The sequence below is a fragment of the Thermochaetoides thermophila genome (genome assembly GCF_000221225.1).
Source record: "Thermochaetoides thermophila DSM 1495 unplaced genomic scaffold scf7180000011821, whole genome shotgun sequence".
NCBI lineage: Eukaryota > Fungi > Ascomycota > Sordariomycetes > Sordariales > Chaetomiaceae > Thermochaetoides > Thermochaetoides thermophila.
Window position 1 is genome coordinate 945,160 of NW_006383037.1, and position 26,542 is coordinate 971,701.

The 26,542-nt window shown below is 53.7% G+C and overlaps 10 protein-coding genes across 10 annotated transcripts; 4 read left to right on the plus strand and 6 right to left on the minus strand.

Moving 5' to 3' along the window:
* Nucleotides 1–620: 620 nt before the first annotated feature.
* CTHT_0061740 (carboxypeptidase-like protein) lies at nt 621–2,524 on the minus strand (the record flags this gene model as incomplete). Its single annotated transcript, XM_006696427.1, has 4 exons — nt 621–1,707; nt 1,766–2,040; nt 2,091–2,266; nt 2,326–2,524. The coding sequence occupies 4 exons, from the start codon at nt 2,522–2,524 to the stop codon at nt 621–623; spliced, it is 1,737 nt and encodes a 578-aa protein (XP_006696490.1).
* Nucleotides 2,525–3,868: 1,344 nt separating this feature from the next.
* On the minus strand, nt 3,869–5,214 carry CTHT_0061750 (putative peptide chain release factor; the record flags this gene model as incomplete). The annotated part of the gene is made up of 2 exons (XM_006696428.1): nt 3,869–5,076; nt 5,151–5,214. 2 exons carry the CDS (start codon nt 5,212–5,214, stop codon nt 3,869–3,871), a joined length of 1,272 nt encoding a protein of 423 aa, XP_006696491.1.
* Nucleotides 5,215–5,662: 448 nt separating this feature from the next.
* Nucleotides 5,663–7,725, plus strand: CTHT_0061760 (tryptophanyl-tRNA synthetase-like protein; the record flags this gene model as incomplete). Its single annotated transcript, XM_006696429.1, has 9 exons — nt 5,663–5,737; nt 5,817–6,108; nt 6,179–6,204; nt 6,278–6,306; nt 6,363–6,477; nt 6,533–6,668; nt 6,721–6,799; nt 6,853–6,876; nt 7,023–7,725. The coding sequence occupies 9 exons, from the start codon at nt 5,663–5,665 to the stop codon at nt 7,723–7,725; spliced, it is 1,479 nt and encodes a 492-aa protein (XP_006696492.1).
* Nucleotides 7,726–7,869: 144 nt separating this feature from the next.
* On the minus strand, nt 7,870–10,551 carry CTHT_0061770 (uncharacterized protein; the record flags this gene model as incomplete). Its single annotated transcript, XM_006696430.1, has 3 exons — nt 7,870–8,450; nt 8,529–8,723; nt 9,582–10,551. The coding sequence occupies 3 exons, from the start codon at nt 10,549–10,551 to the stop codon at nt 7,870–7,872; spliced, it is 1,746 nt and encodes a 581-aa protein (XP_006696493.1).
* Nucleotides 10,552–11,330: 779 nt separating this feature from the next.
* On the plus strand, nt 11,331–13,328 carry CTHT_0061780 (gamma-glutamyltransferase-like protein; the record flags this gene model as incomplete). The annotated part of the gene is made up of 4 exons (XM_006696431.1): nt 11,331–11,495; nt 11,563–11,581; nt 11,639–11,988; nt 12,054–13,328. The coding sequence occupies 4 exons, from the start codon at nt 11,331–11,333 to the stop codon at nt 13,326–13,328; spliced, it is 1,809 nt and encodes a 602-aa protein (XP_006696494.1).
* Nucleotides 13,329–13,565: 237 nt separating this feature from the next.
* CTHT_0061790 (mitochondrial monothiol glutaredoxin-5-like protein) lies at nt 13,566–14,210 on the minus strand (the record flags this gene model as incomplete). Its single annotated transcript, XM_006696432.1, has 3 exons — nt 13,566–13,762; nt 13,840–14,131; nt 14,184–14,210. 3 exons carry the CDS (start codon nt 14,208–14,210, stop codon nt 13,566–13,568), a joined length of 516 nt encoding a protein of 171 aa, XP_006696495.1.
* A 532-nt stretch (nt 14,211–14,742) lies between these two features.
* Nucleotides 14,743–16,013, plus strand: CTHT_0061800 (uncharacterized protein; the record flags this gene model as incomplete). The annotated part of the gene is made up of 2 exons (XM_006696433.1): nt 14,743–14,803; nt 14,866–16,013. The coding sequence occupies 2 exons, from the start codon at nt 14,743–14,745 to the stop codon at nt 16,011–16,013; spliced, it is 1,209 nt and encodes a 402-aa protein (XP_006696496.1).
* A 491-nt stretch (nt 16,014–16,504) lies between these two features.
* On the minus strand, nt 16,505–18,942 carry CTHT_0061810 (putative sorting protein; the record flags this gene model as incomplete). Its single annotated transcript, XM_006696434.1, has 5 exons — nt 16,505–16,673; nt 16,733–16,817; nt 16,878–18,517; nt 18,667–18,801; nt 18,875–18,942. 5 exons carry the CDS (start codon nt 18,940–18,942, stop codon nt 16,505–16,507), a joined length of 2,097 nt encoding a protein of 698 aa, XP_006696497.1.
* A 2,103-nt stretch (nt 18,943–21,045) lies between these two features.
* On the minus strand, nt 21,046–24,029 carry CTHT_0061820 (uncharacterized protein; the record flags this gene model as incomplete). The annotated part of the gene is made up of 6 exons (XM_006696435.1): nt 21,046–21,148; nt 21,207–21,351; nt 21,424–21,904; nt 21,973–22,403; nt 22,457–23,507; nt 23,847–24,029. The coding sequence occupies 6 exons, from the start codon at nt 24,027–24,029 to the stop codon at nt 21,046–21,048; spliced, it is 2,394 nt and encodes a 797-aa protein (XP_006696498.1).
* Nucleotides 24,030–24,759: 730 nt separating this feature from the next.
* Nucleotides 24,760–26,478, plus strand: CTHT_0061830 (uncharacterized protein; the record flags this gene model as incomplete). The annotated part of the gene is made up of 4 exons (XM_006696436.1): nt 24,760–24,914; nt 24,969–25,808; nt 25,878–26,018; nt 26,148–26,478. 4 exons carry the CDS (start codon nt 24,760–24,762, stop codon nt 26,476–26,478), a joined length of 1,467 nt encoding a protein of 488 aa, XP_006696499.1.
* Between the last annotated feature and the right edge of the window lie 64 nt (nt 26,479–26,542).

Genomic DNA, 26,542 nt, shown 5'->3' on the forward strand with positions numbered 1-26,542 from the left:
TGTGTTATTCACCTCTCGTTTTTTTTATCTCTTGAGATGAGCAAGGCGTCCGGACAAGGTGAACGAAGGAAGGAAGGAGGCTGTCTGTATTCCAATATTAACGAACTGCATTCTGTTGTTGTTATGAAACCACTTTCATGGCCACTTACTACCCAAAGGTGGATGTTGAGGAGGAGGGATAGCTCGTATGCATCTTGATCAAGGAAAGTGGCGTTAGGGGGGCAAGGTTTTCGGGACGGACGGTAAGGGAAACAAACCGGATGGGCATTTGGTTGTGTCCCTGAATTCCACTCATTGTAGGATTAGTGCTTTTAAAGTTGTTCCGATTTGTGGTCCTCGGAAAAGGCAAGGAAAGAAGAGACACAAGAAGTCAGGAAAAAACAGGACACACAACGGACGAAGGAAAGCGAAGGGATCGGAAAAGGTTCCGCTCATTACCGCTTAGGTAGCGATCAAATCTGATGCTGGCTTTCCCGTCTCCATGGTATATCATCACTACAACTACATGAATGTGACTTTGCCCTTGGGCATACGTGACATGATTAAATATATATATATATATATATATACATGCTAACAGAGATTTAAAGCTCCTTTAACTGTATCACGCCTCTCACTCCTTAAGGCCTCATCGCATTCCTCCTCCACGACTTATGCCCCTGCCCCTTCACCCTCCGAGGACCAGCATTGCTCCAACCCTGCGGCGCAGTGCCCTTGCCCAGCGGCTGGGTGCTCTGGGGCGTCTCCGGATCAGTAGTAAACGGCAGCGTGCAGTTCATGCACGGCACGCGGCCCAGCATGAACTCAACCTGGCGGTACGCCGCCGATGGAGCATACTGCGGCACCATGTGACCGGCTAGATCAACACTGACGTATGTCAGACCACGCTCCGACACCATACTGCCGAAGACGCCGGCTCCGGCGAGCGTCGACAGATCGGTCATGTCGTTGTAGGGGACGTAGAACGGCTGGTCCGGGCGGTGCTGGAAGCCGAGCTTGCCGCCCCAGGTCATGTTCTGCAGGGCAATGAGGGTGCCGTTGGCGATGAGGATCATATCAAGCGCGCTGTGGGAGACAATGACATTCTTGGTTTTGTCAATGACATTAGAGAGGACGCCGTTCAACGTAGGCGGCAGTGAATGGTCCTTGCCATTGACAAAGACGTCGATGGACGAGCACTCCTCCCAGGTCTTGTCCACGGGAGCGTGGATCGCGCGCTTGACGTCCTCACGGTCGAAGTAGATACTTGCGCCTTCGGGCAGGTAGGGCAGGGAGCCCGGGAAGCCGAGGACGTCCCACAGCAGGGGGCAGGTCGTGGCTACTTGGTAGATGTCGAAGCAGGGATTGATGAGCATGATAGCGTCGAAGATGTCCCAGTAGAGGTTCCAGCATTCGTCACGGGTCCTACCCTTCTTATCGGTGCCGGGCAGGGGCATCGGGATGTGGCCCTTAGGAGGATAGACCAGGTACTTAGCCATCCAGTCGGCGTAACCGCACTTTTTCTCGCGGGCCTTAATGTCGGCGCGGAAGGTGTCGTTGAAGGGGAAGAGGCCGGACCAGTAATCTACGAACTGGACCACGGGAATTGGCTCGTGGATCTCCTCGTGGGTGAGAAGGGGGTTGTAGATGATCATGCCAGACATATCGTAGTAGGTCTTGTTGTTGGCCTCGAGGAAGGCGTTGGCGATGTACGGGCAGTACATGCCACTGGCAGTCAGTTAGTCTCTCTCTTGTGTCCGGAAGGCGATTGAGCGTCAAGACTTACGCGTAAGACTCGCCGGAGATGTAGACCTTGTAGTCGTGCATGCCGAAAGTGTCGATGAAGTTCTTCCAGAAGCCCATGAACTGGGCAGCAAGCTCCTCCTCATTAGTGATGGTAGGAGTGCCAGTCGTGAAGCCCGTGCCAACAGGCTGCTCGACGTAGATGATGTTGGTCAAGGTGTGCCAGCTCCATGGGTTCTTGACGGGCTTGTAGGTGCCATATTGCCAGAGGAACGGTCCGTTCTCCTGAAGCAGACCTTCGAACGACGAGCAACCGGGCTATCTTTGTCAGTTTTTGAATTCGTCTTACGTGGAGCAGGAAAACATACGCCGCCATTGAGCCAGATTAGAATCTCCTTCTCAGCCGCTGGGTTCTCAGATGGAAAGAACCAGAAAAAGAGCTGGCTCTCCTCGCCCTCCTTGTCACTGATGGGCAACAGGCCGGCATAGGACTCGCCGACATCGAAGTCAACGTCCGGGATCTCTGTGCCATTGACGGCAAACTCTGTGTAACTGTCAGCAGAGGACTTTCTTATCACGTCATTCAGCATGTGTGTCACATACTTTGTGTCTTCTCATTCAAGAACTTGAACGTCTTCTCTTGGCGAGCCTCAAGCACGGGAGGGGGCCCCGGGGGCATAACCGGCTTGATCCTCTTGGCAGCATGCTCAACAAAACGTTTGCCAGCATGACCGAGGCTCCTGCCCAGGGCATCAACAGACCCCGAAAATAGAAGGGCCGGAAGAAGGCTTGTCCACCTCATGTTTGCGAGCTTCGTACTCCCACCGATTTTAAGATGCCGAAAGCTTATCTGTGCTGAAAGGCTTGCTGATGGACAAAAATCGTTACCGTTGGAAAAGGACGACCGGGAGATCCCCGGCCTTTTTGTATGCCGCCTTCCTTCCCCCAGCGTTTATATACAACCGTGGGCTACGTCATACCATACGGATAGAAGGCAACATGGCCGGGATAGTGTGACTGGGGTTGCTTTAGTGCAGTAACTCGATGGCATTCATCCGTATGGGATACCTACGGAGCTTACCTTCATCTTCGTCCTAACACCGAAACACCGGATGGCACGGGGATACATGGGATCGCGGAGAAACCAGTCTTCAGTAGTATCGCGCCAGGCATCACGCACAGGGCGGAGCTCGGACAACTCTGAGCACAGCAGGTTGCGTGAGATATTTGGCGCGGATAGTAAGTATAAAGAGATTCTCGCATGCAAGGAATACGCACCTACCACTCCGGGAAGTTACATCTATGCAAATCATTTCGAAAGCGTTCATTGAGTAGAGTCGGAGATCCAACGATCCCGTCAATGTAGGAAGGGTGCTAGTAAACTTTCGTCTAGTATCCACAGATAAGGTAACATGCATAACGTAGGCAAAGATATAGCACTAACCCAGATCAATGGATTGAGTTTAGAAACCCTTCCAGTTCCTTATCTATTCGCGAGGACGGCTTAAACTGATGATGTGAATATCTCGTGAAAAGCTCATCCCTTCGTCCATGTTATTTTGGATACCTTGGATAAACGTTGTAAATTATCTACCTTCACGAAGAGAAGCATCGAAGCAAGAGCTCAGCGGTCAGCAGCAGCAAACATCGAAGTCCTCCAATCTCCCCTGTCAGGCAGCTAACGGCGTTGAGAAGGTGGTGCTGCCCTGCCAAGGGCTTATTGTCCGCATTAGGGAGGTGCGAGGACCCATGTCGCAACCTGATTGGCTAATGGCTGGTCAACCGTTCGGATCCGCACCTTTTCCCCGTAGCTTACCTAACGTTCCGCCGATCTGATCATCGCCCGTTGCCGTTGTCTTGAACGCTCAGCCTTGCGCTCCGGTCACATCTGGTCACACAGGATTGCTGCCAGCTGAGTTTCACATAAAAAGCAATCCAAGATGCTTGAACAACGCTGAATATCGTCGATCCGTTTGCTGACACACATATTGAAACACCAGCAAATGCCGTATCAACCAAATCCTTTCCAGGGTATCGGTCTCTCTCATCTAGCCGTCATCTAGCAGTATAGAAAGGGTTAAAATACACAGCAGTTTATACAGTAGAATACACGCACGAGGTCTAAGCAAGCAGCTTCACTAAACGGCTATTTGCCCGACTTCTTATTCGCCTTAGCAGCCTTGGAAGCCGCCGCCTCTTCCTCAGCAATGAGCGCCTGAATATCCTGGTTGACCAACCAGACATGCACACTCTGGATGATCTTATCCAGGGTTTCACCGCCACGAAGGACATCAGGTAGGTTATGAGCATCCAGTGCACTCCGATGATCAGTGCAGCGGTCCTGCTGGTAGTTATACGTGCGGATCTTGTCGCCGCGTGTGATCTGACTCCTCGCCAGCACGCTGTCGCGCAGCTGCCGGGCCTGCTCCTCTCGGGCCTCACGCCGCTTCTGTGCGAGCCGTGACCGCAGTAGTCGCCAGGCCACGTCGCGGTTACGCTGCTGCGACCGCGAGTCTTGCATGCTGACCGTCGTGCCGGTTGGGATGTGAGTCAAGCGGACGGCCGACTCCGTCTTGTTGACGTGCTGCCCACCTGCGCCGCGGGCACGCATCACTTCGACCTTGACCTCGGCCGGATTGACGTAGAAGTCGCTTTCGGGGTTGTCCCAGTCGGCTTCTTGTTCGGAGGTGGTGTTTTCGGGGAAGGACGGCAGCACCCAGACAGCTACGGCGCTGGTATGGGTGCGTCCACTTTTTTCTGTGTCTGGCACGCGCTGTACCCGGTGCATGCCAGCTTCGCCGCGGAAGATGGCGTATGCGCCAGGCTCTTGGACTTCCAAAACTGCTTCTTGTAGTGCAATCTCGCCCTCGGAGCTGGTCTGCCCGTCGCTATCTGAGGCTTCGTACTTGACTACCCGATGCCGGTAGCCCTTGTTGGTGCAGTAGGCCTTGTACATTTTAAAGAGCGTATCCGCGAAGAAACGTCCCTCCGTACCGCCTGGCCCGGGCACAAATTCGATCAGGCAGGGCATATCGGCGAAGGGATGTTTTGGGGTCAAGGCGGCTGACAGGTTGTGCGTTGACTCGGCGAGCTGGGCATTGGTCGCCTCGAGGTCATCTTCGGCCAATTCTCGCAGTTCTCGGTCGTCTGATTGAAGTAGGCCTTGTAGTTCTCCCAGAGCAGCCTTAGCTTTTTCGAACTGCTTCAGGGCCTCGGCAATCCGTGAGATCTCGCCGGCGCGCTTCGCTTTCTTAGGGTCGAAGTCCTGCTCTAACTCTTTGGTCAATTTGGTGTGTTCGTCTGCCAATCGACGAGCGCGCTCGAGGAGGGCTGGTGGCAGCTGCGATATTGTGTCTGAAGAACGTCAGTCAGCATCTTTTGCCTATGTTTAATCCTATCAATTGCATACCTGTGCTAGCTCTCCTTACAAGAGGAGCCATCCAGAACGTGCTGGCGCGCTTCAGCGACCGCGCGCAGCTCCGACACACCCATGGTGCCGCCGCGAACATGGTTAGTCGCAAGACACCCAGCGGTGATGGGAGGTGGCAGGCATCAGCGCACAACCACAGTCCACAAACGACAGCATGAATCCGCCAAGAAGATCGGATCAACTATCGTCGCAACTCTTGGTCTTTGCACGCGAGCCGTAACCCGCACACAGCGAACCCTTGCCCCTCGGATGCAAAGGGCTAGATTTTTGCCACCTCCCACCGCCTGCCCCAATTAGACTCGGACCCTTGTTCCGTCGCTTGCCCCTCCCCCACCATTCATGCGTCTTGACACCGAGCAACCCGTTCCGTTAAAAGTGCGGCTCGAATACCTTCCGGGACTTGGGGTTCTGACTCACCGTGAGCGTCGCCGTTAGACTTTCGACTACTCTCCCAGAACCATATCTGCAACCTAATTACCCCAAGAAAAGGCACAGCAAACAGTTGCGACCATGGCGACCGAAGCGACCCCAGCACCCGTCGACGAGACGCTTCAGCCCGAGGCCCCCAAACCGCAGAAGCAGACCGTTGACCCGTACAATGCATGTTTCAGAATGCACCATTCCTATACAGAAACCGAATTCTGACGGTTTCGCAATTTGACAGGTCCAAGGCGAAGTTGGCGAGGACGGGCAGGTCAAGGCGATCGACTACAACAAGTTGATCGACGAGTTTGGTACCAAGAAAATAGACGCCGAGCTGCTGGCCCGCTTTGAGCGCGTCACTGGCAAGCGCCCGCACCACTTTCTCAGGAGAGGTATCGTCTTCTCGCATCGCGACTTCGAAACGATCCTTGATCGCTATGAACGGGGCGAGCCGTTCTTCCTTTATACCGGTCGCGGGCCGTCGTCGGATAGTGTCCATATTGGGCATACTATACCTTTTGAGTTCACAAAGTGTACGCGCCAGCTTTGATTTGTCAGATAGGAGGTGTTTTGTTGGATTGACGCTAACATACCTTCGCATAGGGCTGCAGGATACTTTCGACGTCCCGGTATGTTTGCGCTCCAGGAGTTACAGTAGCTCCCTTGGCTCGAGTCCAGCTTGTGTTAACACAATTATCTTAGCTGGTCATCATGATGACAGATGACGAGAAGTCAGTCGATTGCACTTGTCAAGGGGGGCATACGTAAATATACTGACGGCCGCCAGGTACCTGTTCTCCGAGAAGAAGACGATCGAGGAGGTTCAGGGCTATTGCCTCAGCAATGCGAAGGATATCATTGCCGTCGGCTTTGATCCAAACAAGACCTTCATCTTCTCCGACGTAAGAATGACCTTTCAAAAGAAAAAAAACAGAACGGTAACTGACGGACCTTCAGTTTGACTACGTCGGTGGCGCTTTCTACAAGAACATTGTGCGCTTGGCCAAGCACATCACTCTCAACCAGGCCCGTGCTATCTTCGGATTCAACGACAGTACAAATATTGGCCGAATCCACTTCGGCAGCATCCAAGGTACGCACAGAATTGTGTGAAGTGGCATGAACATGGGCTAACAAAAGTCTAGGTGCTGCCAGCTGGGCTTCTTCGTTCCCTCACATCTTTGGCGAGGATGAGTCTAAAACCGTCGGGATACCTGTGCTCATGTAAGTCAGTTGTTATCCTCTTGTTTCCTAGCAAGTAGCTAACTTCGTACCAGTCCTTGCGCCATTGATCAAGATCCGTAAGTCTCCTTCCCTAGACAACCCACAAGAGTTTTAATTCTGCCAAGCAAATCATGAGTACGGATATTGATATGTCTTAGATGTAAGCTTCCATCTCATTCATGCGCTGTTCATAGCTAACATAACCAGACTTCCGCATGACAAGAGATGTCTCCGCCCGCCTAAAATTCCAAGGCAAACCCTACGCCAAACCCGCCCTGATCCACTCCCTCTTCTTGCCCGCCCTCCAGGGCCCCGGCACCAAGATGTCCGCCTCGATCGACGAATCCGCCATTTTCATGCGCGACACGCCCAACCAGATCAAGAACAAGATCAACAAATACGCTTTCTCTGGCGGCCGTGTGTCTGTCGAAGAACACCGCCAATTCGGCGGCGACACCGAGGTCGACGTGGCCTATCAGTACCTGCGCTTCTTCCTCGAGGACGACGACGAGCTGGAGCGCATCAAGGTCGCCTACGAGAAGGGCGAGATGTTGACGGGTGAGCTCAAGGCGATTTGCATTCGTGAGCTGCAGAAATATGTTGCTGCCTTCCAGGAGCGGAGGGCCAAGGTGACGGATGAGACGGTCAAGTTGTTTATGACGCCGAGACCGCTTACTTGGAGGGGGAACCCCCGCGCGCCGATTGTGGTGCCTAAGGTTGAGGATGGTGTAGCCGCCGATAGCCAGGCTAAGGAGGGTGAAGGCAAGTTGACAAAGAACCAGCTCAAGAAGCTGGAGAAGCAGAAGCAGATTGAAGCGAAGAAGGCGCAGAAGGCGAAGGAGAAGGCTGAGGCGGCCGCGGCCAAGGCTGCTGCGACAGTAGAGCAGGCACCGAAGGCGGATGGAGAGCCGGCTGAAGGGGCGTAGAGGGATTTGAAGGGATTTATATGAAGTTGCTATAGATCTGGAGCATGGAGTATACTAAGCGTCACAACATGATGCAGTTATTCCCCAGGAACACTACGCCTCGTTTTCCTCTATTACCTTAACTCTTGTCTGCCCCCAAGGCCTTCACTTAGCCCTCAAATCATCCAAAACCCTCCTCCCTTCTCCCCCCATACTCTCCTTATCATGCACCTCCTCCCTCAACCTCTCCCCCACCGCATCCCTCACCCACTCCCTCACACTCTCCAACCCCAACACCCTCTCCACCCACCCTTTTGCCTCTCTCGAGAAAAACTCCTCCTCCAACCCGACATACGTCCTCAGTCTCAACGCCACAGGCGCATAAAACGCATCGACCGCACTGAATTCCTTCCCTACCAACCACGGCCCACCAAAGCGGGTTAGGCCCTCGGTCCAGAGGGTGTTCAAGCGCTGTAGGTCGTTGACAACGCCTGCGGGGAGGGGATAAGAGAGCTGAACGCGGACGCCAATGTTCATGGCTAGGTGGTCGCGGAGGGATGTAAAAGAAGAGTGCATCTCGGCCACGGCGGAGAGGGACCAGGCTAGGGCTTGGGGACTACTTGGGTAAATGGGTTTTTCGGGGTGGGAAAGGGAGAGGAAGGTGGTGATGGAGAGGGAGTCCCAGAGGATGAGGGGTTCGGAATCGGTGTGAGGGTTGTCAGGGAGGACATGGAGGCAGGGGACTCCTTGGAGTCGGGTGTGACGTGAGTTTGCTTGGGAATCTCATCTGACGAAGGGATGAATTGTGGAGTGGGGGAACATACGGGCGACAGGAGAAAACTCCTTCCATTGCGGCTGGCTGAAAGTGCCTGAGATCATGGGGCGAAACTCCTCGATGAAGGGGATGTCGAGCTGGCGCATGAGCAGCCAGACGCGAAGGGACCAGGAGGAGTAATTTTTATTGGTGATGTAGAGACGGTAGACCATTTTAGCGGCGATGTTGTGAAGACAACTTCCAGCTGGGGTGATTGATAAGTGAACGTTATTATTGAGGTTGTTGGTGAGACCGTTAAAGAATCATCGGCAGCCTGAAATATATGAAGGTTTAAAAGTAAGTCGAAAATTCAGGTGGCTCCGCTCTCTGCTGACTCACTCAGAAAATTTGAAGTCTACAGGTTGAATGAAGTAAGCGCACCCTGCCATTGATTGTTCCTTCCTGATGTGGTACCACCGTATCAGGGGTCTGGGTACCTCCTGCTCTTTCAGCGTAACCTTACTTCATGCATCAGACCAACAGACAGATTCCGAAATGAGTAGTCAATATCAGCTTTTACAAAATTAATCCCAATCACCGGGTTGGCCTGCCGCGAAGAGCAGTACATGACTCTCTTCAGATTTGGGAATGCACCTTTGATTGCTTCTTCTGAAAGGTGAACCAAGTTCGCATCTGCCTGGAGAGAGATCATCTCACACTGAGGGCCCATGTTGTCATTCACACGCAATGAGATGAGAGAACTGGGGATGTGCCGATGGAGGGACCTGAAAGTACACTTGTGCGGCCTGCTGTCATCGTGATTGTTCCACTGTTCTTGGGAGCACTTCTCGTAAAGCCAGAGGGAGCTGAGGGTGAGGTGGCGTAGGGAGCGGAATAAACTGAAGTCGGGAAGTTGGTATCGGGAAGCTGCTTTGTAGAATGTGGTTGTGGTGTCGAGACGCAGGCGTTTCAGTGTGCTTTTGTTATTGAGGATTATGGTGAGGATGCACCATGGGAATTTTGGATTGAACACACCGGCATCTCGGCACGAGTCTCTTAGTCAATTCTGAAGGCACGCAGAAGACAATAAGGGCGTCATGGATGCCCCCAAAAAGCAACTTACCACTTTCATAATCGAACGTTTCCAGCCCCTTAAGTTTGAACAGCCAATGATCGACGCCCTTGAGATTCTGATGCCCGATGCTGGAATTAAGAAGATAAAGGTGTCGCAAGTTAGGCAGCGGAACAGGTTCTATCAGTCGTAAAGAAAGATCCAATGGGTAATCCAAGGTCAATGAAGTAAGCGTTTCGGAAGCCATCTCGAGCACGTTGAGCGGATATCGGAGGAAACCTCCTGGTCTGCTGGCCCTGACCTCGTAGCTCTGGAGGACAAGCTGCTCGCGGCCCAAAAGACGAATCGCCTGCGAGGGAATGCCAATGCTCGGAAAGCCGTTTGGCAAGACAAGACTAGTCAGGTTTGGCAGCACAGCAAGCAGCAACAACACGCCCATTTCAAGCTTCGGCCCGTCTGGCGGCCTGCTGCCCGGCCTTACCCCAAAGTCTGAGAGCTCTAACTCCCGTTTAGCGATAGCATCGTACACAGGGCCGAGTTGAATGCCACGCGCCTGGAACACTTCCCTGACGGCCAGAGCAGCCAGTTCTAGATCACCCCCGCAACGCATACGGTTGCTGTGGATGCAGACCCTGCGCACATATGCCGCCTTGGCCGAGTCCAGCCCGACGGTCCGAAGGAACATGGCCAGGCGGTCGGCCCAGTCGGGGTATGCGGACGGTGACGGGTAGAAGGCCCAGAACGGTGGGAATTCATGATACAAGATGGGCTCGGCGATGGAACGGCATTGGCGGGATACGAGGCACAGGTTGTAGAGGGCGAGACGGTTGAGATAGTACCAGGTAGATAGTTCGGGCTTGTTAAAGTCACATTCGCGTTCGAGGTAGGTGTAAGGGATGATGCGACCGCGTTCGCGCTCGTGGCAGTGCAGACAGAGTTGTGACACGATTAGGGTGAGGACTTCTTGGGGGGGGGCAAGAAGTGTCAGGTGGGTGCCCGTAGAGGACTGCGTTTGCTCCATCGGCTCTATGTCGACCTTCCAGAGCCAGCTTGACACTTGTTTTTGAGATTGGGGAGATTGGGGGTAGTAAAAGAGACTTGGAGAAGCACCCTAACGTCTCTAGGTTCTCTTAATCACAACGTCCACGGTCCAACCTAACCGCCCAGCTGATCTCTTGCAAAATATGTAGGACAGGTTGAGGTTGGAGCCTGGAGGCAGACGTATCTCATTGCGTATGAAGTAAGATCATGAAGATGATGCAGCCTGTCGGGGCGATATAATCCCAAATTTTGCATAAATGCCCCGTTTTAACATAGGTCGTTGCTGCCTGGTCTACTCATCCGTCCAGGCAAACCGCAGAAGCAACGAAACAACGTAACCGTGTTGTCGTCAGCCATGCCAGTCTGGTCAGTTGAATATCCCTTTACGTGCTTTGGCCCCGGGCAACCCTGAGCTTGGGTCCGGGCCGGCGCTCGATCATCACATTACCCCGAGGCCAGGGTATCGGCTGCCCCACATTCGCGGAAGAGGCGGGGCTGTTCCCATATTGTAACATTTGTCACTCTGTTCTACACGAAAAGACGGTTTTGCGTGTTGGTGTGATGAATAACAATGTTCTTTGCTATGACGGTTTGTATGGATCTGAGTTGAAGTTGAGCCTTAGACGTTATCCAGTCGAATGTGTTTACTGAAACTCTCTCATCAAGCACTGACTCAGTCTCAAGACTCATGAGCATAATCCTCATTCTCTCACCTTAGACCTTAAACCCAGGTTCATATTCATATAAACAGTTATCAACATGCCCCTTCCAACCTCTTCAGTCTACCCGCCACCGTCCCGGGAGTTTATGCCATGGCCCAGCCGGCGAAGTGTCGTCCACAGCACCAAGGGCATTGTGGCCTGCTCTCAACCCCTGGCCGCCAAGTGCGGCATCGCCATTCTGAATGCTGGGGGCAATGCTGCTGTGGGTGTTCCTCTGATGCCTAGGTATCTCTCACTGAGACATACTGATGCCCCTTGAATCTTATCAGGATGCCGCCGTGGCTGTAGGTACGCTCATCATGTCTAGCCCATGTCAAGTCAGCTCATTCTGATCCCCATCCTCAGCTGCCGCTCTCAACGTGACTGAGCCTTCCTCAACCGGCATCGGCGGCGACATGTTCTGTCTGTACTACGATGCCGCGACAGGCAAGGTTTCGGCACTCAATGGCTCCGGCCGATCCGGTGCGAAGTACACTCCCAAACTGATGCGCCAAAGCCTGGGCCTACCCCCCGACGGCCCGGCCGAGATCCCCCTGACCAGCGTGCACGCTGTGACCGTCCCCGGTGCTGCTGCCGGTTGGGTCGACACGGTCGAGAGGTTTGGCAGTGGGAAGTTGAGCATGGAACAGATCCTGATGCCGGCGATCGAGCTTGCAGAGAAGGGCTTCCCTGTGTCGGAGGATTCTGCTTTCTCCGTATGTTACTCCTCCCTCCATCCATCTTGCAGTTGAGAACAAAAAAAAAGCTTATACTCCTCAAGTGGCAAAATGCCGAACATATTCTCCGCAAAGCCTCCCCCAATTACGCCGAGCTCCTCAAGCCCGATCCCTCTGTCCCCGATGGCGTGCGTGCCCCCCGCGCAGGAGACCTTATCAAGCTTCCTACTTTAGCCCAAACTTTCCGGACCCTCGCCAAAGAAGGCAAGAAAGGCTTCTACACAGGCCGCATCGCCCGGTCTATCATCAACACAGTTCAATCCCTTGGCGGACACCTTACACTGGATGACCTGCTACATCACCTCGAAACAGGCAGCGAAACAGTTGAGCCTATCTCCCTTAAGTTCACAGGCCAGGGCACTGGCGAGGACCCCCTCGGCGGCATCGAACTGTGGGAGCACCCGCCCAACGGGCAGGGCTTAGTTGCCCTCCTCGCGCTGGGGATCATCCAGGAGCTTGAAAAGCAAGGCAAGATCCCTCGTTTCACGCCCGAGCAACACAACAGCGCAGAATACCTCCATACCGTCATCGAAGCCCTACGCATAGCCTTCGCCGACGCGCGTTGGTTCGTCGCTGACCCGTCCACAAACTCCGCCCCTCTAAAGCAGCTTCTTTCCCGCGAATACCTCTCCTCCCGCGCAGCGCTCTTCAATCCTTCGCAAGCCTCGGCCCCCCTTACCCACGGCGATCCGTACTCTTACCCTTCGCCAGCCCACAACAGCTGCGACACAGTATACTTAGCGGTCTCTGATGCCCAAGGCAACGCCATCTCTTTCATAAACTCAACCTACTCCGCCTTCGGCACGGGCATCATCCCGACGCAATGCGGCTTCACCCTGCAATCCCGCGGCGCCAATTTCTCCCTCTACCCGCCCAATCACCCCAACCTTTTGGCCCCACGCAAAAGGCCCTACCACACCATCATCCCGGGTCTAGTCACCAACCTAAAGGATGGGAGTTTACACAGCGTGTTTGGCGTCATGGGCGGGTTCATGCAGCCTCAGGGACATGTACAAGTCCTCCTGGGACAGATAGTAGGCGGGCTGAGTCCGCAGCAGGCGTTGGATGCGCCGAGGGTTTGTGTTGTGGCGGAGGGGGATCGGTCAGTGTTTGTAGAGGAGGGTATGGCTGAGGAGGCGATTGAGGGGTTGAAGAGTTTGGGGCATAAGGTCGAGGTTTTGCATGGGTGGGGGGCGAGGGGAAGGCAGATGTTTGGCAGGGGGCAAATTATTAGGTGGACGGTGGATGAAGTTGATGGTGGGGGGGTTTGGTCAGCGGGGAGTGATATGAGAGGGGATGGAGCGGCTTATCCGGTATAGAATAGGGACAGAAGGATGGAAGAATAGAAAGCGGCATTGTTACAAGTTGAACCTATGTGGTATCGTATCTCATCTTATGCGTATGTATGCCTATGGTGTGTGCAGCCCTGTGAAGTCCCAACCTTCTATACAAGTAAAACAACAACAACAACGACAACGACAACGGCAACAATACCATGTCATCGTTAGTAGAGTGAGGCAACCATGAATATTGGCACAGTTCTTTTTGTAGATTTTCTACTCCTTCTTCTCACCCTCCACAGCAGCCGCCTCCTGCTGCTCCTTAGGCTGTTCCAGCAACACACCCTTCTCCTTCAGCAACGTAGCCAGCTCACCGCTCTGGTGCATAGAAATGACAATATCACACCCGCCGATAAACTCACCATCCACATACAACTGTGGGATAGTCGGCCAGTCGGAGTACTCCTTGATCCCTATTTACTCAGTTAGCATTTCCCCTTCCTCATGTTGCTCTCTCCCAACCCATTCGCAAGATGAAAAAAGACCATACCCTGCCTCAACTCAGGATCCTCCAACACATTATATGCAGCAAACTTCTCCGGGTCAACGCCATGCATGCTCAGCACCTGGATCGTAGCGCGTGAGAACCCGCATTGCGGCATCTCAGGCGTACCCTTCATGAAGAGTACGACTGGAGTAGAATTGACCGCCTGATCGATCGCCTTGCGCGTCTCTTGTGAAAGCAACCGGCGCGCTGTGAGCGAAAGGAAGATCTGGTTGGCTGTTTGCTGGGGGATGGGGCGGAGGGCGGCAGAGGCAGAAGTGGCGAGGGGGCGGAAGGCCTGGAAGTGCTGTTAGTATATTTTTTGAATAAGGGACGGGGATGTTCTGTACCCTTGCGAAAGCTGTCCTGGCGAACATGGTGACTGAGTGAGTTTGATGTGTGGCTTGGCGCAAAGGTGTTCACGGAGAGCGCGGACGTTCACCAAGTAGACGTCAGCTTCAATGATGATGACGACTTATCGCGACTTTTTTTTCGCAATTAGTTATAAAGGGTTAGGGTTAAATATGGGACTGAAAAGATACTGTAGGTTACGACAAGGTAAGACGCCACGAAGGTACCCCGATCATTTACTCCGCAAAACCCACACCTGCCCCGCACTACCCCACAGTGAGCGGCAGCCCGGAACCTCGGTAACGTTATTTGTATCGACTGCATAAAGTCCACGTGCAAGGCGTGAGGTAAACTTAGGAGATCTCACTTGGATCTTGCATAATGGAGGAGGCGTTGGTCTATGAAGAGTCTTGATTTCTGGTCCTTAAGGTCATAATTTACCTGTGATTGTTGAAACAAGCTCTAAGGCCTTTCCGGACCGCGCCCATCTCACTTGGACTTCCAACAATTCTTCCATCTTCCTCTCTTATAGCCACCATCCCACTTATACCCACCATCATGCCGGGCCAACCTCCCTTAACAGGCCTCAGAGTCCTCGAATTCGCCGGCCTAGCCCCAGGTTCGTTTTTCTTGCCTTGTTCCATCTTCTGTTCCACAACGACTAACTCTGAGCTTTTTCAGGTCCCTTCGCCGGCCTGCTTCTAGCGGACGCTGGCGCGTCCGTCCTCCGCATCGACCGCCCCCTTTCTCCTAATTCCCCACCCCCTCCCGCAGCCGACCTTCTAACCCGTCACAAACGCTCTCTGGCTCTGAACCTCAAATCCCCCTCTGCCATAAAATTAATCCACCAACTAGCCTCCAAAGCGGACATTCTAATCGACCCCTTCCGCCCAGGAGTTCTCGAAAAACTCGGCCTCGGTCCCGACGTTTTGTTGGCCATCAACCCCCGCCTAATCTACGCCCGTCTAACAGGCTTCCGCCGAGACGGACGGTTTGCACACATGGCAGGGCATGACATCAACTATCTCTCCATCTCTGGCGTTTTGTCTCTGCTCGGCCGGAAGAATGCGCCGCCCACACCCCCCGCCAATCTCCTAGGCGACTTCGCCGGCGGCGGAGCGATGCTTGTGCTTGGAATCCTGCTCGCCCTCCTCGAGAGGGAGAGAACCGGGAAAGGGCAGGTCGTAGAAGCAAATATGGTCGATGGGGCGGGGTATCTGGCGAGCTTTGCACGGTTGGCAAAGGCGAGTGGCACGCCGACGTGGGATAGGCCCAGGGGGGAGAATTTGCTGGATAGTGGGTGTCCATATTATGATACTTATCAGACAAAAGATGGGGGGTGGATGGCGGTCGGAGCGCTAGAGCCTCAGTTCTTTAGCGAACTGCTCAAGGGATTAGGATTGTCGGGTCAAGGTTGGGAGAGGATGCGGTATGATCGCAAACATTGGCCTGAGCTGAGGAGGGTGTTTGAGGAGACGTTTAGGAGTAAGACGAGGGCGGAGTGGGAGAGGGTGTTTGAGGGGACGGATGCGTGCTGTACGCCTGTTTATGAATACGATGAACTGTTGAGGGACAGCAAAGAGAAGGAGGGGGAGCAAAGGCCGCCTGTTACTTTGAAGGAGACTCCGCTTTTGGCTGTGAAGAAGGGGGCTGCGGATGCGAGTCAGGGGCAGGGGCCTGGTGTTGAGGGCGAGGGGTATGTGGGTATGCCGTTGGCTCCGGGGGAGGGAGGGGAAGAGATTTTGAGGGAGTGGCTTGGTTGGATGAGGGGGAAGGAATATGAGATTAAGGATGGGGGTGTGCTGGTGAAGGAGAAGGCAAAGTTGTAGTTGGGATATTGAGGGGGAAGTATGTATACCCATTTGGTTAATATATGTGGCTTCCATCTAGTTTTCATTTGCTGCAGTTTCGCTTTCTGTCCAAACTGACCAGCCTAGAATGGGTTGTAAGCTTGTCCCTCAGGTTTTCCCATCTTCTGTTCCAGCATTCCAGAAAACCGGGAAGACAATGCATGACGTCAGGGGCCTTGCTTCAGGACCGCCATCAAACTTTGCACATCACCTAAGACATAGGGACTCAGCTTAGAATGGCATCCTCATTCCCCAAAACATCCATTCAATAACCTAACAACCAACACCCAAAGGCCGACACGCTCGCTCCATGGTATGCCGACACACCTACCACCAGCGCCATCACCTCCTTCACTTAGTCTAAAGCCAACAGCACATGACACTATCCTTCCAAGCCATTCACCCCAGGCTACATACCAAAGCCAGTCCTATCGGGCGGGGGGGGGGGTGGAGGGGGGCTGGTGCCCCTTTCACTGCACCTGACTGACAATCTCAGCCGCACGTTGCAGCGACTCTACCATCTGCTGGCACTCCTTGCGGCGGCGGACGGTGTAGTCGCTCTCCTTGAGCAGGTCGTCCAGCTCGCTCTGCCGATACAGGTTCTCGAGCAGCTCCTTCTGCATCTCCTCCTTGGTGAACCTAACCAAAATTGTCAGCCAACTGCCATAATAAAAATCGTAAGGGCAGGTACAACGTACTGGACAAGGTTCAGCATAATAGCCTTCGGCACCATGTCGATCATGGTGCGCTTGACAATGTTGAAGTAGGACGAGATCAACAGCTCTGCATGCATGTCAGCATCAAATCACACTCATCTGCAATAGGGTAGTCCAGGGTACATACTAATAACCTCAACCTCAATTCCTTCCCTCTCCGACAGCGTGCCCGTCGCCTTGAGCGTCGGCGGCGGCGGTTCCATCGCCGCAGCCTTCTTCTTATTCTTGGCAGCAAAGAAACTACCAAAGAAGCCGGTATTCGAGGACTCCTCCGGTGTAGGGCTAGCCGCGCGCTGTTGGTTGAGCGGCTTGCCTGTCTTGGGGTCGACCTGCACCGGCTTCGAGGCCTGGTGCCTCTCATTGACAATAGCCATAGCACGATGACCATTCAAAAAGTCAGGGTGCGCCGTGTTGATGTAGCAGGCCTCCATAGCGACCAGATCACGCACAAGCTTGTTGGTCGGCTCCATCGCCTTCTTGAAGAAGGAGATGACCACCTGATGGATCTTCTCCTTAAGGGCGGGGTACCGACGGAACTGTTGCTTGCTAAGCAGTTGGGTGAGGATGCGCACGAGCTCGTCGTACACGAGCGACGCGCACTTGAGGCTGGGTTCCTCGAGGCGCTTGATCTGCTGCTTGACGATGAGCTCGAAGGCCGTGGTGCCGACGAACAACGCGGGCGACGAGCCGGACGAGTTGTACATGATGGTGCGGATGTCGACGTCCTTGACGTAGTCGAAGGGATCGACCGCCTTGATTCCGTTCGCGTACAGCTCGTGGAAGACAAAGCTGATGCGCGCACCGCCAGACAACTCCGTGCTGGACAGTTCGGTGTTGTTGCCATCCAGGACGGTGCGCCACTCATTCGTGAACTCCGTGATGATGTTCAGCACGATGTTCGCGCTGTTCCCAAGCAGCGACGGACCCAGCGCTTCCAACTCCTGCTGGTACTTTTGCAGGGAGCTGCTGATGCGCTGCTTGATATCCGGCAACGTCTGCTTGATGTGCATCATAAGAATCAGGTTCAGCTTGCGAGCGAGGTAAGGCGTACCGCAGTACGCACTCTTGTTGCGGTACGCCTTATGGTTCTCGAAGAAAGCCTTCTCGGCTTCGAGCGCGGCTGTAATGGGCTTCTTGTTATCAATGTCCCTCTGGCCGCGGTTGACAACCGGGACGTAGCCGAGCCGCAAGGGAATGATGCGTCCAGCAAGAATATCCACGACATCGGTACCCTCGTCCATGAGATCGACCTTTGTGAGCACACCGATGGTGCGCTGACCCTCAGGATCCACCTCTCTCGCCAGCTTCAGACCGTCTGAATTGGCTAGATCAACGTTGGCAGCAGTGACGGCCAGGATAATAGCGTTTGGTTTTTGGATGTACTTGAGGATCATGTCGCGGATCTGGCGCTCGATATCGCGGGGCTGATCGCCGACGGGCACGCGTGTCAGACCGGGAAGATCGACGAGAGTCAGGTTAAGCACATGGGGCGAGTAAATGCGCAAGTTAATGGGGGCAGGCGAAATGCCGGCATTACGGCCAACCTTGGCCTCGGTCTCGCGGTTGATCTCATCGCGAATCTTGTTGAAGTCGTAGAACTTCTGGCCGGGCAGGTGAAGGAACTCGCCCCACTCGTCGAGGTTGGCGGCCTTATCGGTGCTGTCGGCAAGTCGCTCATCGAAGCCGTTCGCATTTCCAGAGCTTTGCCTGTTGATCAGCTGGAGCACGAGGGGCCTACGAGTAACGATACCCTGACCACGTGGTAAGCTGCAGACAAGTCGTGATGTTAGTATTTAGAAGACATTGACCCCCTCGCCTTCACCGCCCATGATGGCATCGCAAGACGGGACAAACGCTAAAGAGGCTAGAGAGGGGGAGGGGGAGGGGGAGGGGGGGGTAAGGAATAGAAAACGTACAAGTCGCGGCCAACGATGTTTTCTAATACGGAACTCTTTCCGCTAGATTGGCTACCGACGACGACTATTTGAGGGAGATCGATTGGATTGTTGACGCCGACGGTGGTGAAGACGTCTTGGAGTTTGTTGACAAGCCTGAGAGAAGGTGGGGCAAGGGTCAGTCAACGCCCGACAAGAGGTTAACGCGGAAGCGGCATCAAAGGCGTACTTAATGAGGTTCGGATCCGAAATACCTCCTGGCTGTGCCAGCGTCCCGGCGGGAGCATCGGCTGTCATGTTTGGCGGTCGGTAGGGTGTGTGGTGTTTGTTGGAGTGGTTATCGCTGCACTTCTTGTTGGCGGCGGAGGATCAGGAAGGGTGAAGCGGACGTGGTCGGTATGAAGATAGGTTCTTCGCTCTTCAGCAGAGGGGAAACTCGCTGTGTTTTAGCGCCGCAAAGTCTCGAATGGAATTCCTCTTCGGCAACGCAAGTAGCAATGGAACCGCGATTACGTCGTCAAACGGCGTGCGGCTGCTCTGGCGATGTGTGGTGCTGGGGTCAGGTCGTCGTCTTCGCAATCTGGAACGAATGTGGATGGTGGATGGTGGTTGCTGCCTCTGCTTTCATGCACTGTGAATGGTTCGCTGTCCACTGTCCACGCCAGCCTCTCAGAACCTTGGGTGCCTCTCGCTCTCACTGGCCCAGGGAGCCTCCCTCACCCAAACCCGACGACTCGTGGCGCCGCCCCATGTCCCTTGTTCCAGTTTCGGCTGACGGGTGGGTCCTCTTGGCTTCGCCCGAAGCTCCACTGTGCAGCCAAAGGTCCATTTTCGAGGGTTGTCATCCACGTGATTCGAAAGGCTACTTGCGATGACATCAGACGGGTATGAGCCTTTCTTTCAACCCTGACCCTGAATCACGGTTCACTACCCTCAACGACGTTGAAGGCAAATCGGGTTGCAGTGCCGCTGACCAACTGCTAACTGCAAACCAGCGTCTTGGAGTGCATGTACAAGTGATTCAATGAAAGCCAACAGCACGATGTGTTGGACATGGTGCTGCGATTTGGGAGCAGTGGTGCGGGCCAGCAGTTAATGGGCAAGCACCTCATTCTGCCTATGTAGATAAGCTTCTAACCACGCGCTTTGTGTCTGATGGCAATCAAAGCTGATGTGCTACCCACAGTTTTCGCCCTCCTGGTAACAGCAGAAGATCATAGAGGAAAAGGAGCCGCCCGTTTGCTTGTCCAATGGGGGGCTGGACAAGCAGAAAGAGGCTACCTTGCCCTGTTTTGTGCAAGCATCAAAACAGGGGACGACGCTGTATAAGTGTTACATTACATGTTCCAGGACATTGATACACTCAAGTTCGACCTAGAACAACACAATCTTTGAGGTGTCAAGTATATGACAGAGATGATACGGTATCCGACTGAGAGCAGTAGGCTAACAAGTTAGCATGCATTGCGGTTATGGATAGGGATCCATCATGAGCATAATACATTGACATCTAGTGTTAACACATAGGTAGTGGACGTGAGAGGATACTATCAGTTAATTCATATAAGACCGAAACCATATCTTCGTCATAGTCAGTTTAGGAAAATTCAAAGAGTGTTGGTATCCCTTCCAAACGCAATACGTTCTCCAACCCCTACGCGACCACAATGGTTGAGCACCTAGCATCCCTTCCCTCGATAAACCGGCCTCAATCATCCCAAAAGGTCAGCAATGTACGCTGTCAACTGCCGCATGATACTCCTTCCTACGTGCTCACTGGACTAGCAACAGCTGTGGTAGAGAGCGCATGACCACGCCTAGCCAAACGAAACCACTCATGACCTTCTACCGTCACGCACCAGAAGCACTGTTCTCCTTCCATTTACTCTTCTAATGATTAGTATATGAAATATCTGGAGGATACCACTGCAAAACGGGACCCGACAAAAGCAGCCATCCTACCACCAACCACCCAACCACCATGCCAAATCATGATTCCCCTGATCTGACGACGAATGCCTGCCCAGTGCCCTTGTCACTTCCCTCCCTACATCTTCCCTACGTACTCCATCAACATGAATTGAATGCTAGAGTCCGATTGAAATGAACCACTTCTCCCTGTGACCGCTTCGCGAATCCGTAGGGATAGGGAAAAGCAAAACACTGAAAAGCAAAGAAATTGAACTTGAAAGCCAATACGCCAAGCCGTTCATTACCCCTTTACAAAAATCTCCAACTGTACCCGTCTGAAGAACAAAAATCTGATAAACCCTACCATATTCCAAGTTCAGACACGACCCTGACATCCTCGGAAAAACGCAGACACAACAGGAAAGACGCTCAGGATCATCGGTAGCTAAACGCAACCAGTTGGTTGTAGGTCTTCGAGCTGGGGGACACCTAAGCCCACATCTCGGGACCTAAAAGGCTGCGAATGTCGGAGACTCCATTGCTCTGCCGGCTCGTTCCCGGTAGCATCTTGGCCCGATCCTTGTACGACCAGCTACATGACAGTCCGGTTAGCTACAACTGGCAAAACACTGACATGAGTGACCACGTACATCTTGACTCTATTATCGTCACCGCAAGTTGCAAACATGCACGGATCTGTAGGGTGCCACGCCACGGCGTTGCAACGAGGCTGATGCGCTTCAGCTTCATGAACGAGTGTCCCTGTAATCTTGTGCCAGACGAATACGTGTCCGTCTAAAGATCAGACATTAGCAACAGGATAGATATTTTTTTAAAAACGAATGGAACATGTAGAGAACTGCTCACCGTCACTGCCACAGATAACAAAGTTCTCGTTCGCACCACCAAAGTCACTCCGGATCGTATACTGCCCACCCTTCTGGCCCGTATACTTCTGAACCGTCTCGCGGGTCTCAATATCGATCAGAACAGCCTCGTGATCAGTCTTGTTGACCAGCATATGCCGTGAGTCAGCGCTGATGCTGATCGACGTCGGCCGATTGGTCAACGACAGCTCGTAGACGTGCGAACGCGTGGCAAAGTTGTAGACGTGCAGCTGTTTTTGCTCGGTCATAGCAACTAGCCAGTGTTGGTCAGGAGAGAGCGCAATATCACAAGTCCGGTGTGACTTGGTCCATGTATGCAGACAGTTACCCTGAATGTCCCAGGTGCATAGAGGCTTGGCCTTGTCGAGAGACCCAGTGACAAAAGTTTGGCCATCGTCGGTCCATACACAGCTGCTGACAGGCTCCTCAAATGTGTCGGCAACTTTCAGGCACTCGCCCGTCTACAAGAAACAATCAGTTAGCCTCAAATGGCTTGCCCTATGACCGGAAAATGGGGAGGAAGACTCACATTCGTGTCCCAAAGCTTCCACGAACGGTCGAAGCCGCAGCTCACCAAATACTTTCCATCAGGACTCCACGCAACATCACCGATACCCGCCTTGGCATGCCCCTCTAGCTGTGTTACGAGCGTAAAACGCTCCACATCCCAGATGTTGATGGCCTTTTCCGTTCCGCAGCTGGCAAGCCGCTTGCCATCAGGGGAGAACCGGATCTGCCAGACCTCTTCAGCCTGTCGAGACGTCGCTTCCGATGCGGGCTTGGAAAGCTCGACCAAAACCTCCGTGGGAAACCGGCTCCTATCGCAAAAGTGATCCACGTACAGCGACGGCTGCTCGTTGCTAGTGTGGTAAAGGCAGTTATCTATCTGACTTTGCTTCACGCAGTCCAGAAGCACGGCGAGCCTATGCTCGGGAAGCATAGACGAAGGGGAGATGGATTCTGTTCACAATGTTAGCATTTGCTGCCGCAAGTATCTAATACTTGTAACCCACCTCTGAGCTTCGACAGCAAGATATGCCTGGATCTTCCATTTGCACCATCCCAGTTTGCCTTGTTCCTGAGATCCTCAGGCCCAGAGGTCATAAGGTAACGGGACAGAGCCTGGATGATCTGAGGCCGGTTGTGACAGATGGGGGTCAACTCTAGGCGGAGCACAGCAAGTGCCTTTTGTTTCTCGCCTCGCTCGAGGTGCTCGAGGAACTTCTGCTGCCTAAGTTCGAACTTCATAGCTGTCCGATCTGCCCCAGGAGCCAGCACAATCCCGCTTCCGTTTGAACCGCTCCCGCAAAGCAACTGTTCGGCGCGCTGCCAGTCGCCGCTGAGTACAGCATGCCGGAAGGCAGCCACATCTCCGCTCTCCACACTGAAACCGCTCTCATGAGCCACCTTCTCTGCAGCCTCTGTATATCCTAAGTCATCCAAGGCCTGGATCAGGATCCGAGTAACCTCTTCCCGACTGTGGCCAAAGTAGTCAGGCAACCGTCCGGCCGCCGAGTTGCTGCTCCCATTAAGCGTAGTATTCTGCATAGTGGCGGCGGTTCCCGAGTGTCCGAATGAGTCTGCAGTATCCCGAAAACCGTTCCCCACAGCGTGTGTTCCGTTAGTCACGGGGCGTGAGGCGTGACTCGAAGATGCGTGGTTGTTGTGGTCAGTCAACATGCTGTCGCGGCGCTGTCTCTTAGTAGCGGGTCGGGAAGCGTCGGCTTCTGAAGCGAGGGCGTTTCCTCCCCCGTCCTCCGGCTCTTCAAATGTTGACCTCTGTCTTCGGCCCAGTGTCTGTGCCGGAGACAAGCGATGCGATGGTGACGACAATCTTTCGATATCTTGAGGGGCGGTCCGTACGTTGGAGGACGAAGGACCGACACCTGAAATAACGGGCTGCTGTGAAGAGCTTGGCACAGGACGGGACGTATCGCTGCTAGGAGGGTCTGGGAGCTGCGGAATAGCAGGTTGGTCGGAGAAAATCTGGCTGATTTGGTCCGCCACGGCGAGAGCGTTCTTGGTCCGCGGGATCGTTTGGCGTTCCCGCAGACGTAGGTCTTGCTAAGAGCAGACGTAGGCTTTGCAATAGGCGGTGCCGGACTGGGCACAGTCGGATCAATGGGGAGCAGGAGGAGGGAAGAAGAATGAATAGCGTTGGCTGATATTGGATCTATCTATGGAATGCGTTGAGACCGAGGATGGATGTCTGGGGGTGACACTGTGACTGGGCCAGCTTTGGGATGGAGTTGACGGGAGATAAAGAACCGGGTCACGGACAGCGCACGACGCAAAGGACCTTGAGATGGGAACGGACGGAGCACCGGAAGCTTAGAAAGCCGTACGGGATGTCGACTGGATGAAGGATGGAAAACCGGGCTGTATCTCGGAAACTCAGTGGACGGGAGCTTCCGAATCAACCATGCCCGGAGCTGCCTCTCTCTGCTCGATGCTGCTGTTGCTTGTCAGTGGACGGATGTTCGCTTGGTCGGTGAATTGCTGCAGCGACAGCCTGGCACCAGCGGGGCCTTGGGGCGCGTTGGAGTGCATTTGCTGGCAGGCTGTGGCGGCCACCACTGCTAACATCGAGCTCCACTTTGGGTACGTAACGGGGCAGCCACCAGCTGGCCACCCCGCAGGCACTAACTGTCCGTACGTGTGATTGGTCAAAGCTGGCCATAGTGAGGGGCGCCCCAGACTCCAAGCACACCCGTGCCGTTTGCGAGGCCCGAGATGCCCCTCGATGTGTGTTGCGAGCTTCACACGTCGACAGACTGGAATCGAAGCCCAAGTTACACACAAGTTGTGCAATCTTTGCCCCGGGGTTCATCAAGCTGTGTGGTCGCTAAGACGTATTCGATGTTCGGCGTTCTTGCCTTAAGGCCAGAGTTCCTGATCATAATAAAATTTATGATGGGACTGGTGCTCCTCTCCCCCCACGCACTGTCAGACCTTGGCCCCCTCTCTAAGATGTGACCGCGGCCGCGTCCATTGATCGTCGGGGTTGGCAGGCGCATGACGTGCCAATACGGGCGCCATAAGCGGTTGGAGAGCGCCTGTGTCGTAGCACCCTGAGGGTCGGCCCGCTAAAGCCGCCATTGCACTTTGTGAGGCGATGCCCATCATAACCATAATTACAGCTCACCACGGGGACATCATCCCCTTCAGTCAGTATTGCCTCGACGTCTGTCGCCTTTTGATGCTATAACATTTCCGCACGACTCGTGTCTAACCTGAAGGCTTTGGAACAAGTTCGTTGGGATTGCAAGGCCGATCCCGTAATTTGACTCAGACCACATTCACTCCCCCTGTGTGCATGATTATGGATAACTTCGAGTTTGCGCCAGCCCCTCCTCAACGATGTCCTGAGGCTTACGGCCCCCGGGCAAATAACAACCAGAAGCGCTGCTTTCAGTTGGCACAGGCGTTCTTCAAAGATGGTGTTAGGAGAGCCCGCGAACGGAATGAACGGTAAGCATGACTACTCAAGATTGCGGAAGAGACACTTAGCTGACGAGAGATCAGTCAGCTGGACCTTGAACGACGCCTCGAAGATCCTGCTGTGGGACCACGGCGCGAGCAGCTTTGGAAGCTCGGGGGCATGTCAGAAGCCAAGTATCTACGTTTCCTAAGAACCAAGGAAGAGCTTTCCAATTACATCCCCATCAAGACAATAGGAAAGGGGTACTTTGGAGAAGTAAAGTTGGTTCGCAAGAAGCAAGATGGAAAGGTGTATGCCCTCAAGCGGCTGGCCAAGACAGAGATGGTCTCCCATGAGCAGCTTCCCCGAGTGCGCGCGGAGAGAGACGCCCTGGCCGAGTCTGACAGCGAGTGGGTTGTGAAGCTGTACACAACCTTCCAGGACAGCACGTCCCTGTACTTGTTAATGGAGTACTTGCCGGGAGGTGATTTGATGGCCTTGTTGATTAAGTATCAGATTTTCTCTGAGGATATCACACGTTTCTATGCTGCTGAGATGATCATGGCCATCGAGGCCATTCACAACCTGGGCTTCATTCACCGCGATATCAAGCCGGACAACATCCTAATCGACCGTGAGGGTCATGTCAAGCTGGCTGATTTTGGTCTTTCTAAGGGTTTCAGCAAGAGTCACGACCACAGCTACTACAGGGAACTCCTTCAAAAGCCGGCTCCTCCAAACAACAAGCCGGCAAACAGGAACTCAGTTAACCTGGATGAGATTGCCCTAACTGTCAGCAACCGTGCTCAAATCAATGAATGGAGACGGTCCAGGAGACTCATGGCATACTCAGCGGTTGGGACCCCGGACTATATTGCTCCTGAGCTGTTCACCGGTCAGGGGTATTCTTTTGAGATTGACTGGTGGTCACTCGGCGCAATCATGTAAGGGTTTCTGTCGGCTTCCTGAACGATCTGAGCAAGGTCGGAGAGCAAATTACTCACACTCTATAGATACGAGTGCCTCGTAGGCTGGCCTCCGTTCGCCTCGGACAACTCGTATGATACCTACCGCAAGATTGTCAACTGGCGTCAGACGTTCTTCTTCCCGGACGATGTCTACCTTCATCCGAATGCAGCCCACTTGATAAGAAGGTATGAGCTTTTTTTTTCCAGTCTAGCAGTTTCCTAATTAAGTTTCTTCGTTCACTTACTCAACTTCCTGACCTTCGTATTACGGTCATCTACTCTCTCTTTTCTTAAGCTAACACTCTACACTTTTAGTCTCATCTGTGACGCGTCAAGTCGTCTCGGTAGCCGCGGTGGTGCTGCCGAGATCAAGGCTCATCCATTCTTTGCCGGCGTGGACTTCAACTCCCTTCGCCGTATTGAGGCACCTTTCCGACCTCACCTAGAATCTGACGAAGACACTTCGTGCTTCCCTGTTGACGAGCTACCTCAGGGCGAAGGATTTAGCAATGGGCCTACCAATACTAACGGCACGAATGGCCATCAAGCCACCGCAAGTAATTTTCAAGAAGAGGAGGTCACCCCAGAGATGTGCCTGCCTTTCATTGGATATACTTTCAAGAGGTTTGAGAAGACATTCATGTGAGCTAGCTAGGTACTCCCCTCAAGGACAGGGCAGGTGCAAAATCGTACTTCAAGTGTGCACTCAC